This window comes from Protopterus annectens, chromosome 16.part0, assembly GCF_019279795.1.
Source record: "Protopterus annectens isolate FY-2018-M chromosome 16.part0, PAN1.0, whole genome shotgun sequence".
NCBI classification, from domain to species: Eukaryota; Metazoa; Chordata; order Ceratodontiformes; family Protopteridae; genus Protopterus; species Protopterus annectens.
The window spans coordinates 796,549,492-796,571,377 of record NC_056750.1 but is presented as its reverse complement, the minus strand read 5'-3'; the positions used below and the strand labels follow the sequence as shown (position 1 = coordinate 796,571,377).

Sequence of the window (21,886 nt, the reverse complement as noted above, 5' to 3'; positions counted from 1 at the left end):
GCCTCCTGATGTGGTCTAAAGGAATGCAAAGTGATGCATTTGGAATCAGCTTGGCTGCAGGACCTGCTACAAGAAAATCAGAGTTGATAACCAGCTGGCTTAGGGGCTCTACTTTGGATTTTTGTGTCTGTTTACTCCCATAGCCTTTTCTTCTTCTGAAGATGTCCACAAGCCAGCACAGCCATCATCCAATGGCCAGATTTTGAGTTTGAAGTAGAGTTACCTTCCCCTAGATTGACTGACAAGGTTAATAAGCTCCGTCTGTCCAGGTTTGGAGTCTGATTTTACCTTCTCCTAGGTTGGCTGCCAACCAAGGTTAATGAGCCCAGCCTGCCCTTCAATTTTTGAGGAAATATTTTTTATGTACTAAAGGTACCAAAACATACTAAAACATTGTGTATAAATGTATATATGTTTAGTTACTTTAAGCTCAGTTCTCCTTTGATTAGATTTAGTACACTCTTGCATCATAACAGAAATTTAAATGGTTAAGTTCAAAATACACATCTGTGAGTTTTATTCAGTGACTGATTTATTTTGATGTGTTCAAATCAATTTATAGTCTGAACTGCTCGTAGTTCGTGCAAAGGTGCTAGACTGTTTTAACTTGTAGCTCAAAAACAATGTTTTAAATATCTGAAGAATGTTTTGTGTGCTATTAGTTTTCTTTGCCGTTTAAGTATACCAATCAGTCTGATAGTTCCTTTTACATTTTAATTATGATCAAATCGGTTGATAACCCACACTTGTATTTTATGGTTGGATTTATATTTAGTAATATGCAGTATAGATTTAGTAAATGATTTCTGTTGTTTTGAGGGACTAACAGAAACAATAATAGGTAGTTACTAGATATGAAATTAAAGTGACCATTGAAGAGCGTAGCCCAGTTTCCTTCAAGCAGTGTCTGGTTAAGTGACCTGTTTAGAGTCCTACAGTAGGCAGATGCAGGATGCAGGAATCAAACCCATGGGCTACAGGAAGCATCTTATTAACACCCTATAAGTTTAAACCATCTCCCCAACTTCCTCTCATTTTTTGTAGGTCATTTTTTTCTAAAATTGCCTTATTTCCTAAAAGTGTGCATTAATTACAGGTCATGGGATACGTGATACATGTATAGGCAACAGCAGTCTAGTGATTTGTGTAACTGTGTTATGCACGGCGTTGAATTGTTCATCCGTTTACTCCTTGCTAAGGCATTGCTAATAAAATGTGTATTAAATTTTGATATATTTTAACTATTCCATTATATTCTAGTGTAGTAAGTGTCTGGTGGGCAAGCAGGAGTTCACATCAAGAACTTCATTCCGATGTGTGCTAATTTTGTAAAGCACTTTTTCATACTGAATTGTCCTTTGATATTACTATCATAAAAGTATTATCATTTGGGCGCCTAGTGACTGCTTAGCCCCCCTCAATCATTAAAACAGTTTTGTTATTAAAGAGGAGTGCCTTAGAAATGAAATTAACAGGAAACCACAGTTCATGGACAGATGCCACAGTCCACCTGTTCTATTACACCAATGCTGCTTATATATTTTATGTATATGGTCTGGTTATTTGAAATAGATGGTCCTTTGACATGCAGACAATTAATACTGCCTAACAGAGTTGTGATTGGGACTATCAAGGTATTTTTTGTGTGTGTGATTCAGAGATGCTGTGTACGGCTTGGGGCCAGAGCATTGTTTTTAAAAAAAAAAAAAGGAAAAATGTCAGTGAGCGATTCCAAGAAAACTATGTAAGACTGCTGCGCAAACTACATTTACTGTACACCAAGAAATTGAGCAAGTGGACCCCAGCCATAAACAAACCATACAATAGAAGGAGGAAGCTACTACATGATAGAGCAAAATCCCAAAAAGGGAAGGCATCTCTGATCAGTATTAGCAAAAAACTACGGGCACTCATAAAATCGTCTAAGGCCAGCTTCGAGAGAAAAATTGCACAGACACTAAGGATAATCACAAGGCTTTCTGTAGTTACGTTAGGAACCTGGGTGGGAATTCCCAGATATGCTCAGAATTGGTCAAAAATGACAAAAAATACACCAAACCCACAGATATTGCCAACATCCTAGCTAACAGGTTCAGCACAAACTTCTCCCCCCCTCCCCACCAAAAGGGTGAATATCTATCCCAGCAGAGTGCTGCCCCCCTGACATCTCAGATGCTCAGGTAAGAGCTGCCCTTTCCAAAGCAAAAAACACAGCATCAGTGGGACCAGATGGTGTCCCGGGCTGCGTCCTACATGAACTCCAAGAAGAGCTAAACCCAAACATAAAATTACTGTTCAGTCTCAGACCCAAAGAGTGGCGTACAGCAACAGTGGTCCCTCTCCACAAAGGTGGTGCCTCAACGGATCCTGGAAACTATCGCCCCATAAGCCTGACTAGCTTGGTCTGCAAAGCTATGGAAAGGATCATCATGGACCTCATAAATAAAGATATTGGGGACCTACAGACACTGGATCCTACCCAGTTCAGCTTTAAGGGCAGAATCCCGCCTCTTAAAACCTGGTCAATTTCTTTGAAACAGTCACCAAGGCCATTGATGAGGGGAAGGGTGGTCCACACAGCCTACCTAGACCTCACAAAAGCCTTCGATACAATACCCCACTCGGGCATTATAGATAAGCTCACCAGCTTAAATATAAACCCCCTATGTCACTAGTTGGGTTACAAACTCTCTCAAGGACAAGAACCCACATGGTTAGAATTGCTGGAGCCATGTCAGACTCCAAACCAGTTACAAGTAGCATCCCACAAGGCTCAGTCGTGGGACCTCTCTTGTTCGGTATATATTTCTTGGAGGTACAGGCAAACACGGAAGGACTGTGGCTGACCAAGTTCACAGATGACTGCAAACTGGGTGCCATAATCGACTCTCCAGCTGACACAAGCATCCTCCAAAAGGGCCTCATAGAAACAGACAACTGGTGCCAGATCCATGGCCTCAAGCTAAACGCCAAAAAGTGTATAGTCATCCCCTTTGGCAAAAGCAAAGTGCCCACAAATTACCACACAGGTGGTAATCCATTAAGTACAGAAGAAGTAATTAGGGACCTGGGGATCCAAGTTGATAGCAGTCTCTCATTTGACAACCACGTGGCCAGTGGTTAGAAAAAGATTTTATATAGCCCACCAAATCATGAAGGGATTCGCATCTAGATCAGGGGAGGTCATCGTGCCTCTTTACTCATCCCTCATCAGGCCCATAATTGAGTACAATGCCCCTTTTGGGATGTACCTTACTAGACACCTGCAGCAACTGGAAAGACCCCAAAAGTACCTCACCAAGAGGATCAAAGGGCTCAAACAGATGCCATATGCTGCCCAGTTAAAGAAACTCCAGCTCTACTCAGTGGCATACCGCCTGCTCCGAGGCGATCTGTGCCTGACGTATAAAGCCATGTCCAACCCAGAATTAATGGACATGCTGCACCACAGAAAATCCAAATTCCATCAAGCTACGTGCTTGAGAGACTTGAACCTCAGCACTGAAATAAATAGGACATGCTGGAGTGACAGATTCATAACCCAGAGGCTCCCTTCACTCTGGAATAAAATCCCAGTCCAGGTTAGGCAGAGTCCCTCACTGACTCTCCAAGAGGAATCTTGATGAGTGGATGGGAGATCGTAGGTTTACCCCGGGTATCACTTCTGTGTCACTGTTAGACAGAGGCACAGTATACTAACCTCGAAAAAGGGCATAGCAAAATTAATTTAAAATGGTTGGCGAAAGCCAAACACACTCTGACTAGGCTTATAAATGCCCTAGGGCAGATAGCCTAGAATGAACCTATGAGCTGCATAATTCACATATCAATGCACTCATGGCTGAAGATTAGTTATACTATGCCTGAAAAGTATTTAATAAATACCACTGTCAATATTGGAGAGGAGTATTTTATTGTAGTTTTATTTATTGGGGTAGAGTATTTGTCGAGTGACTGATTGCAGGCTCACTCTGGGTTACTAGCGAAGTAGTAACAGCAGACAGAGCACAAATACAATGTGTGCAGTTAAACAGCAGCATTTAATATAAAACACGCAGAATAGAGAAGTACAGTGTGAATAGTGATGTATGCTGCCTCTGCATTTTTGTCTACAATGCTGTATACTATTCCAATTACTTTTGTGTACATGAAATGCACATATTTACTAGTAATGAGTACAACATGAAACGACTAGAATAAATGCAACATAGTGTTAAGGCTTAGAAGTTAAATTGTACAACGAGGATAAAATAGGAGATGGGGAAGGTGAAGAATAAGGTTGGTAAGTTAGCAGGAATCTAAGGAGGGAAAGATATGGACAGATTTTATTTTTCTAGTATGTGTTGGTACCTTTGATTTTTGAGGAAATATTTTTTATGTACTAAAGGTACCAAAACATACTAAAAAATAAAATATGGTGTGTAGTATGTGTATAAATGTATATATGTTTAGTTGCTTTAACCTCAGTTCTGCCCTGATTAGATTTACTACACTCTTGCATCACACCAGAGTTTTAAACAGTAGATTCAAAATACACATTTTCTCATGCTATTACCATGAAGTATTGGTATAATTTCCCCGTTTAGCAAACTGGTGCAGGCACACATCTGCATACTTTTATACATTACTAGTTTACTTCATTCACTGTTTTCTATTTTTTTGTGTGCTTTTTTCTACTGGTTTTCATTGAATAAACATGTTTTTGGGCTGTAAACATGAAAACTGTCATGGCAGATTTTTTTTTATTTCCAACTGCAAAGCGCTGACATTTTCTCTGAGCTGTAAAAAAATATTTTCTAATTTTTTTCTGAGCTTATTTAGTTTTTATGCACACTGATACATATTAGATATTATTGGACACATATATATATATATATATATATATATATATATATATATATATATTTATGGTGATATAGTTAGATAACGTTTATGGTTAGTTAGCTGTATTTTCTTGTATCAATCTAGTTAACTTTTTTTTTACTTATCTACCTGTGTATATGATTTTAGTTGTTAGAGACCTGATGAAGGCTTTATTGCATTAGTTAACCAAAAGTGCTTTTAGTTAAAAGTCTTGTGTGTATGTTATGCTTTTCTTAATACCTGATTTGGGAATGTGGGTTGCAAATAGGTAGTGTTTTCCCTAACTAGGATTTAGTTTGATCTAATTACTAGTAGTGTGTGGGGTGGGTACTTGTTGTAAAATGTACTTTTATAGCCCTGTTTATGTTGTTTACCTTGAATAGGTCGGTTTAAAATTAAACAATACGTATATTTTCCCACACCTACTTCTAAGTGTATAAAAGCTGATCTGTTTAATAAAAATATTTCTGATTTTTGTTACTGAAGATCGCTTGTTGCTTTGGAATGCTACCTGGGTTTCCTGATCTTTTTCAGAATTATTGTGACTGAGCTCATTAGCAAAGTTTTAAGACCATTAGTTTCTCTGGTTTTTGTTTTTTTAATTGTGTTGGTGAGGTTAGAACTAGACAGATTCCTGTGCTTGTACATTTTTATACCTATGGATAAATAGCTTGCAATTTCCACGGAGGTGCAGCACTATATACATGAATTATCCCAATGTAGCAGTTAAGCACGTACACTGAGAGAAACAGATGCACACACACATGCACAGACACAAACACGATACAAGGAGAATCTGCATAAAATGGTATATCAGACTGCTGCCCATATTGTTCTGCCACTACAGATGTAAAGCAGTACCTTCAGAAATCAGCTGATATGCATGACATGACTTTGACATCACTTCAGCACAATACATTCTTCCAACTTGCCAGGACTGTAACATGGTAGGAATCCATGCTTTAATTGTAGTTTGCAACACATTATAGATCTTACAATTCATGTAAAATGCAGATGAGCAGCTAGCTTGTCGGAGGAGGTAGAGTGACAACAATGTAGTTCTGTAGGTTTCTACAGTGCACCTAACCTATCCTTAGTGGTCACCGCTGTAGACTACTGACCCCTTGAATGCTGTTATTTATTTTATTTATTTATATTTTGTTCACCAGGATAGTCCAACTGGTCCATGGCCCATTTTCAGCGGAGTCCTGAGGGGGGAAGCCTCAAGAAATACTGTAAGATATCAAACAAATTAAAAATAGTAATAAAACAGCAGATATTTCAATATAAAGCTTAACAGCAATTCAAAAGGTTAAATATTAAGAATTGTAATAGGAATAAAACAATATGACACAGTTACAATGTATACATATATCTACAGAGACCAGTTTTAACAAATACCAGCTATGTTACTTGCTGTGCATGGTTATGTCATTCATGTCCAAGGTGCAGAGGGGAAGCCTGTGTGCCCACAGTACTAGTCTAAGGAAGTACTGAGAGCAAAGGCACTAATAATTTTATTAAATGAAGTGCTTGGTGTCTCTGTGTTGTAGTTCTTTCAATCGTGGAAGTTTTCACTAAAGGTCTGTTATGCTTTTCTGATTTATGGCCCACAGTGTTGATGCTGAAGTCTCTCCTGAGCATGCTGTGCATTATATGTATATAAGGTACACAGCACTGCCCTGCTTTGCAAACTAACATTCCATTAAACTATTTATGAGCGCATGTTTGAATGTGGAAACAAATCATACCCCATGGCATAGGGTTAGTGGCATGAACTATAAGCATATGTCATGCAACACTAATAAAAAGTAACTGTTACTCAGACTGTTTTCTATGTAAAACAGTGACAGTGACCAGACCAATATTCACTGAGCTGCTCATTTTGTATTAAACATTTTGCATGAAAGACTGAGGACACCCCCCCCCCCCCCCATTTTTGTTGTAGATGTTGGAATGTGGATTGGGCAGTGCCCTAACCATGTACATCACCACTTGAATTCCTGCTGCATAATTACATGATAGTGCAAGGCACACAGTGTGATCTAAAATCAGGTGTAAGACGGTGCTGTTATGCACCTCTCTGATAGAGGTGAATAACAAGTTATTGGTATGCATGGCTTTCAGACCTGATAAGTTATAGTTTTGTATCATATACCATGCAGAGTAGTCACCACAGAACAGTGGTGGGAAACTAAAACAGCTTTGCTGTCATCCATTAAAAGGCAGACTGAAGTGCTCAACAGCTTTAAAGCTGTTAGCCCATCAGAGAGTCACTTAGCTTCTGGCTGCTTTGTGTTTAGCAGTGCAAAGTGTTCAACTGCTTTCAAAGATAAACTCTGCATGCTCGGACACTTTACTTTTCTGTAGTCAGCAGTGCAGTGAATGGATGTGCTACAAAACTGTAATTCTCTGTCTACACTTGTAACTAAGTAGTTGCATGTTCTTGACATGGACATCAAGGTTCCTCTTTGCTCTACAGTTAAAGTTTTTGACATCCATAACTTTCTTATAATAAGGTTTGCATTTTTTCCTTGTCTGATCACAAAGCCCCCATCTCCATTATAATGAAATTTCAGAAAGGATAATGGCTGCAAATTTTAGCTACCAGATGTTGAGCTGTTTACGTAATTATGCTTGAGTATCACTTAAAATAATTCTAATGCAAATCGTCTTTTCTATATCACACATGGATGATTTTAGGTAGGGTTTACTGAATAAAACTATTCCATTCATTTATTAGTGATAAAACTGTTTCTAGTTCCTAAAAGGCACCTCTGTTTTCTCTATACCCTTGGGAGTTATCCATTCATTATTCGGTAACCTGCTTAACCCAGTACAGGATCAAGGAGGAGCTAAATCCTTCCCAGCAGTCAAAGTACAAGCAAATGAAAATAATCCTGAATGACGTGTACACAGACACACACTTATCAAATTATCTGTGCTATATATTTCAGATGACAGTCTAGCTTGGTTAGATTTTTCTTAGTTTGGTTTGTCTGCGTGACCTTGTTACTCCTTGTTAGTTGGGATATTTTGCAGACACCCTAATAGTTATGGGCACCAGCTGGATATGACAACCCTGTGTTTCCAAATGTTAGCCAAACATTCCACTTATGTTGTGCTGACAAAGCCATAAGGCTGAAACACGCATGTCCACAGCTAGTGGGGCTTGGCTTTATTAGTCTGAATTTGTCCATAAATGTAAAAAGGTAAAAAAAAGTCATGGACATTGAGAACTGCCATATAGCTAAAGCAGCTTATGTCATTAAATGGTCATTGGCATATATCCCATGTTAGCTCTAATGCAAGAGGTTTTAAGGAATCACACAGTGGAAAGTCTAGCTTGGCTAATTTTTTCCTTGTTTTTACTGATTAGTTTGTCTGTGTGACCTTGTTACTCATTTTTATCTCAAATATATAAATTAAAACAACTAGTGCAGTCAGCAAAAAACAAGTACAGGGAAGACATGGAAAGCAGTCTAGGCAAGGACTGAACTGGAGACCTAAGCACAGTTACACACCAGTGTTGACTACTTTGCCACTCGCTTGTCAAGTAGTTACAGTACATTAACTGGGATACTAACGAATAAAGTAATCCGAATGCAATAAGGTGATCATTTGTAGTCCACTTACCTTGTAGACCATTTTGTCTCCTTTATATCTCCAGATGATGTGATTTTAAATTGTGCTTTGCACATATCTATATCATCCTTTTTCTTATCAAACCAATTCATATTAGAAGCTACCCTGACGCCACACCACTGTCCTTCAATCTGAAAATGCAAAGAACATCTGATAACAGCAGTCACATCATTATGTAGGCTGCAAGTTGGCAATAATGAAATGTATGTTTGTAAAACAAAGAATTTAAAAATACTAAAATATGAACTGAATGTAGCTGGCAACTTATTGTAACAGCCTGACCAGTACAACAAACAGGATGTACATGTTAGCAGGAAGTTATTAAAGTATACATGTATTACAAATGTACATGTTAGCAGGAATGCTGTATTTCTTAACTTATATAAGTTCATAAGTTCATAGGCAGATACTAAGCTATTTGGCCCTAGGGCATAATTAAGCCTAGCCAAAATGTTTCTGCTTTCGCCTCCCTCCCATGTGGTTTAGTTACCTGCGCCTCTGTCGAACAGGGCCACAGAGGTGATTCCCAGGGTGAATTTCCTGTTTCCCACTCACAAAACAAGATTCCTCTTGAAGAGCGCTAATGAGGCGTACTGCCTCACATATATGGGGACCTTATTCCAGAGCAAGGGGAGTCTCTGGGATACGAATCTGTCTCTCCAACAAGTCCTGTTTGTTGTTGTCAGGTTTATGTCCCTTGAGAGTGTAGCTCTGGTGGACTGGATTTTCCTTACGTGGAGCATTTCTAGCAATTCGGGGTTTGACATAGCCTTGTATGTCAGGCAGAGATCACCTCTGAGTAGCCGGTACGCGACAGAGTACAGTTTGAGTTTTTTTAGCCTCATTGTGTAGGGCATCTGTTTAAGGCCCGTTCCTCTCCCTGTGAGGTACTTTTGAGGCCTCTCCAGTTGTTGCAGATGTCTTGTAAGATACATCCCGAATGAGGCAATTACATTCAATAATGGGTCTGAGTGATGAGTAGAGGGGGACAATAACTTCCTTATTCCTACATGCAAACCCCTTTGTGATAAGGTGGGCCATGTAGAAGGATTTTCTAACCATTTTAGCGATGCGGTTATCGAAGGAGAGGTTACTATCCACCTGAGTCTCTAGGCCTGTTATCACACTCTGTGTTAGTGGGCCACCAATGTTGTAATTCATAGGTACTTATTTTTTCCCAAAAGGGATGACAATGCACTTTTTGGCATTTAGCTTGAGGCCATGATTTTGTCTGAGACCCTTTTGAAGGATGTCTACATCAGTAGGAGTCTCAATTACAGCACCAGTTTGCAGTTGTCTGAGGTACAAGTAAACACAGATGGACTGTGGCTAGCAAAGTTCACAGAGAAGTAGATACCGAACAGGAGGGGTCCCAAGACTGAATCCTGTGGTACTCCAGTAGTCGCAGGTTTGGAGTCTGATCTAGCGTTTCCTATTCCCACTGAATGGGTTGTATCCATGAGCCAGTTAGCAACCCATCTTGTAACGTAAGGGTTTATATTTAGGTTGGTGAGTTTGTCTATAATTCCCGAGTGAGGAATGGTATCGAAGGCCTTTGCAAGATCAAGGTAGGCTGTGTGAACCACCTTTCCCTCATCTATTGCTTTAGTGACCATTTCGAAAAAGTCAACCAGATTTAGGAGACATGACCTTCCTTTACGAACCCAAAATGGGTGGGGGCTAGGGTTTGTAGGTTCCCAATGTCATTGAGTTCCATGATGATGTACTCTATGGTCTTGCAGACGAGGCTCGTCAGGCTGATGGGGCGGTAGTTCCCAGGGTCAGTGGCGGCACTTCCCTTTGTGGAGTGGGATAACTGTTACCGTGCGCCACTCTGTGGGCACATAGCCTGAGGTGAGGCTGTGGTTGAACATGGTACTAAGGCGAGGAATCAATTTGTTTTGGAGTTCATGTAACATGCAGCCTGGGATGCTGTCTGGTACCATGGATGCTGTGTTTTTTGCTTTGGAGAGTGCTGTTTTCACCTGGGTGTCTGATTTTAGGGGCAGCACAATCTTCTGGTATGGATATGGGCCCTTTAGGGGGTGAGGGTGGGGTGAAGTTTGCGCTGAGCCTATCTGCCAATATATTGGCGATATCCGTTGGTTCCGTGAACTTTGACCCATTATGCTCTAGCTCAGAGCAGATCTGAGAGTTGCTATTTAGGTTTTTGACATAGCTAAAAAAATACTTTGTGGTTGTCTTTGGTGTCTCTTGCGATTTTTCTTTCCAAGTTCACCTTAGAGGTTTTTATGAGGGTTCTTAGCTTTTTGCTAAGGTTGGTCAGGGAGCCCCTCCACTCCTGGGTTTTTACTCTTTGTTTGTAATAATTTCTTCCTTCTATTATAGAGCTTATTTATGGCCGGGGTCCACCAGACTGGTTTCTTCTTTTTTTAGGAGTGGGTCTTGGTCTGGTTTGGGATAGCACGATGCATGCACTCATGTAGGTGCTTGTAGAGTGCTTTTGTGTAGGATATAGCAGATTCAATGATATTGACAATTCTGTGTGGGAGTAACAAAGTTTGCCACCTCTGTCTTGAGTAGTATAAAGTTCGCATTGGAGAAGTTTTTCAAGTTTTTCACCGTGGTTTTGAGGGTGGCATGTGGATATCTAGGGTGATGAGTTTATGGTCTGATCTGACCATGAGGAATTTACCACAGGTGTGGAGCATTTGTCGCCCATGTTGGTGATGACCAGGTCCAGTATATTGTTATCTCTTGTGGGGGTGTTTATAAGCTGTTCCAGGGCATTTGAGTTTATGTATTCCAGAAAGCACTGAGCAAAGGTATTAGTACTTATGTCATGGAGTGATGTCGACTCAACAGTGACACGCCGGGTGGAGCGACATCAGCCCGAGGTCGACCGACTTTTGAATCGACCGACTGCAGGGGGCTGCCTGACACAGGACAACCCACTTGTTTTTTCCCAGTTGATGTTTGGGTAATTTAAATCACCTAGTATAAGGGTGTTCGGTTGGACCCTCATGTTTTCCAGTACCTTGAGGAACAAGGAGTGAGTGTCCTGGGGCAGGGATGGTGATCTGTAGCAAGCTACAATCTGGATTGCAGTTTTGCCCATTGTCAGTAGCACTTGGATGATCTTCGAGACCTCATACTTTGCAACCAGTCTGGAGGTGTGGTTATCCTTGATGAATATGGATATGCCTCCTCCCATTGTATTTCACTCCGGGTTTTGCAGCCAAAATGTGTGGTATGAGTTGTAGCCTGGAGTCGCTGGTGGTGCTGTCTTGAGCCTTGACTCATGATCTCCGTTACTGCACAGATATCGATGTTCTCCATATTGAGGAGTGCCTCGAGAGAGTGCATTTTGAGGTTTAAACTCCTAGCATTGAACAGCATGACCCTCAGTTTTGTCGCTAGTACTTGTTACTAGTTTGCCTTTTCTAGTTTCATACTACCAAGATTTTTTAAGGGCAATCAGTGTCATACCTTTCAACCTAGAATTGTCAAAAATTTGGACAGAGGCCCATGAAAAGTAGGTCCAACTGTCCAAAAATGTGGACACTGATTAACATAAAATGTACATGCATAATTATGTAACCCCAAACACACCCATAGAATTGTGGGATACAGCATTCAAAATGCAAATTGAAGAACAGACAAAGTATTAACACAATATATAACCAGAATTGTGTTTTATTTATATGAACACATGAACTTGTGTCTGAATTTGAACTTGTATAAAACTGAAATGCAAATTTTATTTTTATAAAAGGAAGTAATTGCTACACTAATATTAAATAACACCGTGAAATGTAACAAAAATTACAAAATATTAACTAATTATCCAACATCCATCTTCCTGTCCAGCATTAAAAAAGTATTTTGCACAATTATGTTCCAGTCGGTCAATGCAGTCCAGTGACCAAAAACACCTGCTGGTCTACAAACATTGCAAATCTGCCGAGTATTATCTGTACTCATGCAAGGTTGCTAAGGCCTGGAACTCCTTACCTGTATCCATCAGGTCTCTACCCTCCCATCTTTCAAAACCACCATGAAAGACTTAATAGCTAAAATCTGGCTCTATTCTTGCTCCAAACTAGGATAAATTATATTCCTAAATATGAACAAATACATTTTCATTCTCAATATCTCCTTACTCTCCCTTCTTCACTTGCTTTCTTACTGCTATCACATTCTCTTCCCTGACTTTCTCTCTAAATATTGCATAACCCTATTTTCCCCTTCACTTCAAATGGTGATTCTTTCTCTACAAACTAAAATTTCTCTAAATATTAAATGATTGTCATATAGCTTGTATCTATTCTTAACCAATGTTTTGATATTATATCTTTGTCTAATTTGTTATAATTATTTAAACTACAGATGCTTTTGTTTTATTTTTGAAGATTGTAAAATTGTTATTAAAATGTTATGTAATAATTTGGCACTTTTCCTCTAAGGCCTTCTCTGAAAATGGACTTCTACCCATTTAGACTTTGCCAGTAATCAAATGTCAATCAATAAATCTCCTTCAGAAAAAAAAATAAAAACAAGCTAACACAAAACCTGTTTTTCTAACAACATTCTAAGTTTATACGAACAATATTTAAAAGTCTGTCCCTACTTTTGGGTCCTCGCCCCACCATTATTTATTTATTTTACATTTGGTTACTGGAAAAGTCTGACTGGACACGTGTTCTTTTTCAGCGGAGGCTTTATCCAGATTTCGTTAGGAGGTTGAGAGGTATAATAGTGGTCTGAGGAACCAGCTTGGCCACAGCAGTCTCTCTCACCTGCATCTGAGGCGAATTACCAGCCTGCTATGGTGGTAAGCACCTTTAATGAATTATTATTTAAGACTTGGGCAAAAATACATTTATATAAAAAAATTAATAACTTCTACTAGCTAAGAATTGTGTAATGATAATTGAGATGTAACAGAATAATGACAGTTACTCAGAAAAAAATGTGTTGTCTGAGCAGAACTAAACATGCCAAAATGTTTTTTGTGGTCAAAACCATCACCCCTCCCATGCATGGCTTATTAGAATTATTTGAAGTTGCTGCTTCACAGTGAAAAAAGAGCTGGCTTCCTGATAGGATGAATTTGCACAGAAGTGACTCCTGCTAAAATAAAATAGCTAAATTTGCCACCAGTCTGTCTCATAGGATCCATTGTCATAGCTCAAAGAAATTAAACTGGCTTGAACTGCACAACTACCTAACATACTCACAACTAACTACAACACACAAACTCATTCATCATCTAGAAAATGGCCCTGCACTACAAAATTTATTACTGCCCTACTGTCCAGCAGGGGACCTACACTCTATTAAATTCTTATTACTTACAAACTGGTTAAATGTTGCAGGAGACTCTCTGTACTCCCAATATGTTGCTAAACTCTGGAATGCTATCCACACACAAATAAAACTGACAAACTCAGTAGTTTGAAGCCACTGCTTAAACAACATCTTAACTGATCCTGGTCCTGTACATGCTCATCACAAGGTTAAGACTTTGTGTTCACCATACGATACTCTCCAAATACATACTCTCAGCTTCTCACTGAAATGACAAAACACTTTTTATACATAACTGCTGCCTGTACAGTCCACTAAGTTAAATGTGGATTTTCTCTTTAGTAACTTCCACGTCTGTAAAATCTTAGAATGCATAACTGTAACAACTGTGTGTGTATAAATGTAAATATAAATTTAGCTACTGTCTGTTCAACTAGACCTTCTTATAATGCAATGTAAGCAAATGGAGCTTCTTCCCCCAGGCATCCACTGGAAATGTTCTAGTGGGACTTTAAACAAAGATACATAAAATAAATAAATGCATTTGTTGAATAATATTTGCTGAATTTTATATTGGCAGCTTTTCTTTTAACTGAAGAAAGGGATATTGCAATAAAATGAATAGTTATCTTCCCTGAATAGCTGTAAATACCTCTCGGCCTCTTAGGGCAAGAAATCTAGCTAGAGTAAATAATGGTGGGACAGATTTTAAATATCCCTCTTATAAACCTAAAGTTGTTAGAATAACAGGATTTGTGTTGGTATGCATTTTCTGAAGGAAATTAAGTCTGAAACTCAAATGCATGTCATTATTTAGGAATTTCAGTCTTCAGTGATTTGCCAGAAAACCACACTTTTTGAGAACAGACCAAAAAAATGAGGCAAAATTCTGCAAAAATCTGTACATTTGAGAGGTATATTAATGGTTTAAAATTAAAATATGTACAGTTGAGAGGTATATATGCTTTAAAATAAAATAATGTTCTCTGGAGTAACCTCCCTTATGTAGGAGTCTAATTCTGAAGCGTCTACACACTCGTGTATGCCCACGCATACTCGCATACAGGCACTCCCTCGCACTCTCACTCTATATATATATATATATATATATATATATATATATATATATATATATATATATATATATACACATATACACACACACACACACACACACACACGCGTACTTGTGCACATCATCAGCCCCCCTTTTCCCATTTTTTCTACATGGGGTCGGGGTATCATGTTAACTGTAGCCAACTCTCTCAATTCAGTGCCACACTCCTGCCTTCTTCAACACTCATGCCCGACTGTCTTTCACACCCTCCATCCACCTCTTTGCTGGATGTCCTCGCTTCCTCTTACCTTATTCCTGTCTGTCCCAAATCTTCCTCATCAAATTGTCTTCTGCTTTTCTACACATGTGCCCAAACCATCATAATCTGTTCTCTTTCACATACTCTTGTGTTCAATCATATACACACACGTACTCATACACTCGCATACCACTCACACTAACATATATACATGCAGTAGCATACAGCCACATACACGCATTTGCAAACTCTGGCATACATGCACTACTGGACACACACACACTTACTTTCTCTGTTTCTGATGTCCCTTTTCTCTTGCACAGCTTTTTCATTTAAAAAATCTGAGACAAGAGCTTGGGGCACAGTTAATGACTTGATTTAAAGTGGGGGACAGTCATCTAAAATCTGGATTTGAAGGGGCCATGTGGGAATTCATGGCACCCCATTATTTTGCCCTGAAAACTAGGAAATACTGAGGAATTTGGTATGGTTGGAGAGGTACATTTAAATATTTGTAATTACCATAGTGACAAATCAACATACATGCATGCATAGAAGCATCTACTGGAAGAGAGGATAGGGACCTTACAAGTCAGCTGTGAGGACAGGCCGAAGGTAATATGATGAAGTTAATGTCATTCCTCCATTTTATGTCATAGTGATGGTGATGACTAACAAGTGTGCCACTACCAGCAAAACATTCACTGGGTAGTCCGTTTTAAGAGCTTACCCTTTTGTATTAACTTTGCATTATCCAATGTATATCTCACCTACTTTATTGCTGCAGTTTGGTACAATTTTGCATTTTTGATGCAAATACAGTTAAAATATACATGGTACAATTAAATTAATTTCCTTCCTTCTAGCGGACAACATTGCTGTTAAGGATACTCTTAAAAAAAAAAGAGAAAATACAAACACTGCAGTATCCTGTTTTTAAACTCCATTTTCATTTTATACCATTCTGTAGCTGTCACTTCTGAAGAAATTTGTCTTCCCTATTAACTCTCAAATCATTTCCACTACCCCATTCTTTAATTTCCTTTCTTTTTAACAGATAAGTGAGAAGGTGCCAAGTCTCATTTTTTTTCTTCATTACCTTGCATTTCTATCAAGTTTTTATTGTGGCATAGTCCAAAATAGTTATTGAATGCATACTGAAGCTTTTGACTAAATGCACATGCTCCTATGAAATATAACTTCTATCAAGTCTAGCACAATTATTTTACCTTGGAATAATGTGTAAATTCTGAGTTCCTACAATAGAATTAGTCTTCCATATCAAATATTTTCATAAATGCCTTAAGAAGTCTATTCTCTTTGGTTATATTTTCCCTTCAAGGTTCCCCTGATATGTTTACTATTACAAAAAAGGTTCAAGTCCACCCACCTTTAAGTAGTAGTAAACAGATTATTTCTCCCCAAATTTTCTTAAGCTCCATAATAGCAGTTTTTCGTGGAATATAAATACATGCCAGTATAACTACCCTCTTGTGCCAATAGCCCCTTACTACCACAAATGTGACTTTCTTTTTTCCTCTTCTATCACTACTGGAGCCTATCTAGCAATCGGTATTATTTACTCTCCTTTTCCTTTGTCAATGATATTCTGCTTAATATCCATCCAAAAATCTGTTTTGTTGAATTCATGTAGTAATTTATTTTCAAATGTGCCTCTTGCAGCATTGCTATTTGTACTCTGTATTTCTTAAGGTAATTCAATACTCTCTTCTTTGTCTATACCTGTAAGGTTGTTTACATTCCAAGATAATATGGATAGAAAAGCCATTAGTACTTAACATAATGACTTGGGCAACAGAAAGTAGAAAGGGTTCTATCAAAACCTAGGAAGCCTATGACAAGAAAAATAACCAGGGATCCTATAGAGATATTAGAGATTTCAGAAATTTTATGAAGATGTGTAAAGCATAGGAATCTGGAACCAAGAAAGAGCATAAATGGTAATATTTATGGAAGACTTAATTATGCCAAGATTAGAGGCAGATGAGGCTGAACAGCTAATAGTTGACAGGCGAAGAGAGGATAAAAATGGTGACGCAAAATCACTCTACAGTTATGTTTTCAGGAACAGATGGTATTTCTGTGGAACGTGGGAAATTAGGGAGGACATGTGATAAAGATCTGAGAGTTTAATAGTATTTTAAAAGGAAGGAAGCACCAAAAAGCTATTGTGGCTGTATTACCTAAATAGGGTGAAGACCTGTCAGACCCAGCTCCATGTAGCCCCATTTTAATTTTTAAGCATGATTATAAAGTATTTGTAATAAAAGACTGACAAGGGTGGTGGGAAAATTGATAGTTATGGATCATTGTGTTTTTGTGATTTGGAGGCAAACATTTCAGAACACTAATATAACAATGATGATCCAGAGGTAAGCAGAAAGTAATATAATGTAACTGTTGCTGGTGAGTCTTGATGCAGATAACGCATTACAAAAGAGTACGCTGTGATTTTATGAGGGCAATAGAAGCATTTACATTTCTTAATTCTAAACTCATGCATATTTTCCAAATATTCTCTTATTTTCTGCAGTTGTTCCTCCTCTTGTTCTTTGACATTCTCCTTATTCTATAATCCTTTTAAATGTTCTAAGCACGAGGTTCTACATTTGTACAACTAAACAAGTGTTGATTGGAAATGGCATCTGGTAGTCATTGTTAGTTAGGATGTATGCCCATTGCTACAAATCTGAAGTAACTTTAACTCATTGAAGTCTAGTGACATCTCCAGCCTACTGACACCTGTAGGTGTCAAATTAGTTGTTCATATTTAAGTTAATTCCAAAACCATTCTAACATGCAAGGTATAAGATTTCATGTTAAAGCTTATACCATGACATTATTTATTGTATTGATATTTGACGTCTGACTGTTGCAGCTAAAGTGATATTGAGCATTAATTGTACATTATTTGTGTTGTAATAACTGTCTCAACAATCAAGTGACAGAACTACTTAGGATCATATGAAAGCTCACAGCTGTATGAAGAAAATGCTGTTGCCAGTATTTGTGTTGCTTAAATGGTTGAGATATTAGAAACTGTCTATATAACATTACAAAAGTCAAATATATTATGTCTTATAAAATCAGCTTTAAGACATAAAATTAAATGAATGCAACCAATGTAAAGATTATTTTGTGCTGAATAGTTTGCCATCTACAGTTTTCTAGTAGCACTTATTCTGCAGCTATGAACATCATTTTTTTAAAAGCTCAGGTCACACCCATTGGAAGCTGGAGTACAAATTCAAGGCACCTCCACTGGGGGGAATGAATTAAGACCTATGCTTGCTGCTTCTTCTATCACTGAGGAAGAAATGACGATTCGAGGGAATGTTTAATCTGAGCCACATGCATGCGTATAAATCTTACAGTGGTTATGATAAGTATATGTCCCAATGTCTCAGTTTGTTCCACAAAAGTATTACTATGGAAAAAGTGAACAAACCTGTTCCTGCTGTATGTTGTTTATATCTCTACAGCACAGGATGCTACAGTTTTTACTGGGGTCACTAACCAGGTAACTAATGTTTACCATTAATTGCTAGAAAAGATATAGCGGATTCTAAACTAAAGTAATACCCTGGTTTTTAATTTCAGCAGAAACACAATACTTTAATTGCTGGCAATAATTAGCAGTTCAGTATAGGTTCAAAGGTTGGTATTAGGCTAACTGCCCTTGCGAGCCATTGTAAGCCTAGCCAGTTATCCCTTGTAAGACTCAAACCCTGCACCTTGTGTTTGTAAGGCAAACACCTTAACCATTAGGCTACCCTCCCAACCATGTTGATGTATGGAATGCCACAATTAGCAAATGGTAGTAAAGAAGGATCATAGTGTGCACAGTTTTATCTCCAAACCTGCCGAGTACAATAACAGCCAAAAAAACACCCAAAAAGCTAGTAAATGCATTTTCTGCCAGGGGTCAGTTATTCTTTACATAATCTTCGTGTGGAATTACACTCCTTACACCCAGTCATATCATTATTTACCATCTCTGAGCTTACTGAAAACTCCATTACCCATATATCCCAGCAATCACACACTTTATATTAAATACGTTTCACAAGTCAGGGGCTGATGGCCATAGCTCTCAACCAAACATGGACAATAGCAGAAAGCATCAAGGAAAAAAAACCAGGGACACTTTTAAAATATTAGTGTTAACATGAGATATTGAGAGAATAAGAAAATGCAAATGTATACACATGTTGTGAAGTAAAATCTATAACTCTAATTATCATTATTATTAATTAAGTGTAATTCACAACATTTTCTCCAAAAGTCACCAAATTTATCAAGGATTAAGAGGGACAGAGGTAAAATTTGAGTCAAAATCAGGGATGTTCCTGAAAATCAGGAACAACTGAGAGGTATCCTGATGGTTTTACATCAGTGAACTGGAACTCTACAAGAAATAAATAGAAAGCGGTGTTCCCAGTAAAGGAGTAAATAATTATTGGAAGCACAATTACATTTACTTGTTTCAAGGCTCTGTAGTTTGGACTTTTGATATTAAGAACACAAATTGCTTGACATTATTAACCTTTGAGGAAAGCAAGTCTGAACAGCTGCACTTGTATATTTTTCTACACAAAGAATAAAATGATGTACAGTTTTAGGAAAGTGAAAGTGGATGACATGTCAATATGTACACATGAAGGAGAATGCGAAACTGACAGAATAAATAAGGGATTATAAAAAAACCTAGTCTTTGTGCTGGGTGGGATTTAGCATAATTTAATTTTTAACAAAACAGTAAAACCCTTGCCTATATACCATTTAATTCTTCTCACTTTTATAAAAAGCTGTGATAGAACTATGCTTTCTTAATACTTGCAGAATTCATAGACATACCTCTGTCATGTCCTTGTGTGACAAGTCCTGGGAGGATGCTACAACATAGACTACAAGTAGTCCCACACATGCTGAGAGAAGCCTCATTGCTCCAGCTGCAAAAGGAGTTCAGTTTTCAGAAAAGTGCTTATGATTGACAGCTGGCTGTGGTGCATTTATTAGGCTACAGGAAATGTTTACCATCCCATGACCCTAATCCAAAAATCACAGCACTGGTTCAGTGTGACCCCATTCCTTAAAGGTACCTTAACTGAAAGTGGGCATGACATAAGCTGTGTTTGCAGTTCTCAGAAAAATGCTATTGTAATTAAATTTCAGTTTACTCTCTTGGGTTTCTCTGACCTAAATATGTATCTGTTTATTGCATGTTACATGCATCAGATGTCCCATAGTCAATAAAATGCACATTGAAAATAACTGATTTACTGTCTGTTTACAGTGATAACACAAAGACAACATTATTATGGTTCACCTGAAACTACCCTCATCATATTTTATTTACCTTGTATACTGTAATATGTGGTCTGTTAGATGTACTTGTATTCGTCCAGAACTTTTAAGTAAAAGGCATTTCCAAATACACTCTATCCATTCAGTATCGTTCCAGATTTATATTTCATGATGCACATCAAAGAACAAATTGTTCATTTGCAGAAGCACCATGTGCATTTGAAAATGGAAAAGAGAAACAAAGAATAAGACGTTCTCTAATATCAACACGTGCCTTTCATTAACGGCGAAATGACATGAAGACAATCCCACTTAAGCAGCTAATAACTTCAAAACTCCAACCAAACACAAAAAAATGAAGACAATGTTTTAGGTGAAAAATTAAACTGGTAAAAGCTGAAGATGCTAATATTTCCTTCAAGCGAAAGTGTTTTATTCAATGTTAATACAGGTCATGACCTTGGCTGAACATTTCTTTTTCAGGATGCTTAAAAGGCCTTCTGGCTTTGTCTGTTAAATAACACATTGAACAATTAAGCAATAACCCACGTCGGTGTGGGTAATGCTAGATTTACCCACAGCTGGCGTGGTTCGGTCACTTGCGAAGCTCGAGTGGCCAGACAAAGCCAACCGTGGGTAAGTCTAGCATTACCCTGACGTGGGTTATTGCTATTATACAATGACATTATTTAAGAAAAAAAATACTTTTCTTAAATGTCTTTGTATAACTGCGGCTTGCTGTCCTTCTGCCACTGGACATCTCATAGTTGATTTAGCTGATATACTGCGCATGCGTTTGGGACTTGAGTTCCTATGCTTACCCAGTACATCAGTGCTTGGGGAAAGTAAGCAACGGAGAAATGATTTCCGTTGCTCAGTTTTTCGTTTTTTAATTAAAAAAAAAAAAAAAAAAGTTTGGGGCAGTTAGGAGAGAGACTGAATAGAGAAAATACAAGGGAAATCAGGTACGTGTCTTTAATTTTAAATAACGTACCTGATTTTCCTCGTATTCCCTCCATATTGTCTCTCGTATGTCCAGAGTCCGGACTACATATTTTATTTTTTTAAAACCACTGTAAAAATAAAAACTGACAATATATCAACGGAAAAAAGTCCGGGTGACCGGACCTTTTTCCATTGGTATAGTCTGGGATTTACAACCGGGCACACTGGTTGAGCTGGTCAATCAGCATGCTCGTTTTAGAATATTAATTGCCAATCATTGTATAATTACTGTTACAAAACAATTTCAATATAGTAGCTGTACTGAAAAGTATAAGGCTGCACTGGCAAAATGAAATGCAGACCCATAGCATCATGATTTTCAATATTTATATTACAAAATGTTAGCATTCTTTTTTCTATACTCCTCCATGAGCAAGGTAAGGACTAAAAATGCATATAATTTTTGAGATGCCATGGTGATACAATGGCTAACATTGCATCCTCACTTTGCTTGGCTC

General features: G+C 38.1%; 1 protein-coding gene across 1 annotated transcript in view; it reads right to left on the bottom strand.

Moving 5' to 3' along the window:
- LOC122790842 (lipocalin-like) overlaps window positions 1–20,135 on the bottom strand; it is a 64,915-nt gene extending 44,780 nt beyond the window's left edge. The window contains exons 1-2 of the mRNA XM_044058480.1: window positions 19,974–20,135; window positions 8,500–8,639 (exon numbers count right to left, since the gene is read on the bottom strand). Of these exons, the coding sequence (XP_043914415.1) occupies window positions 8,500–8,639; window positions 19,974–20,060 (227 nt within the window). The 5' untranslated portion in view covers window positions 20,061–20,135. The remainder of the gene's footprint in view (window positions 1–8,499; window positions 8,640–19,973) is intronic.
- Window positions 20,136–21,886: the final 1,751 nt, after the last annotated feature.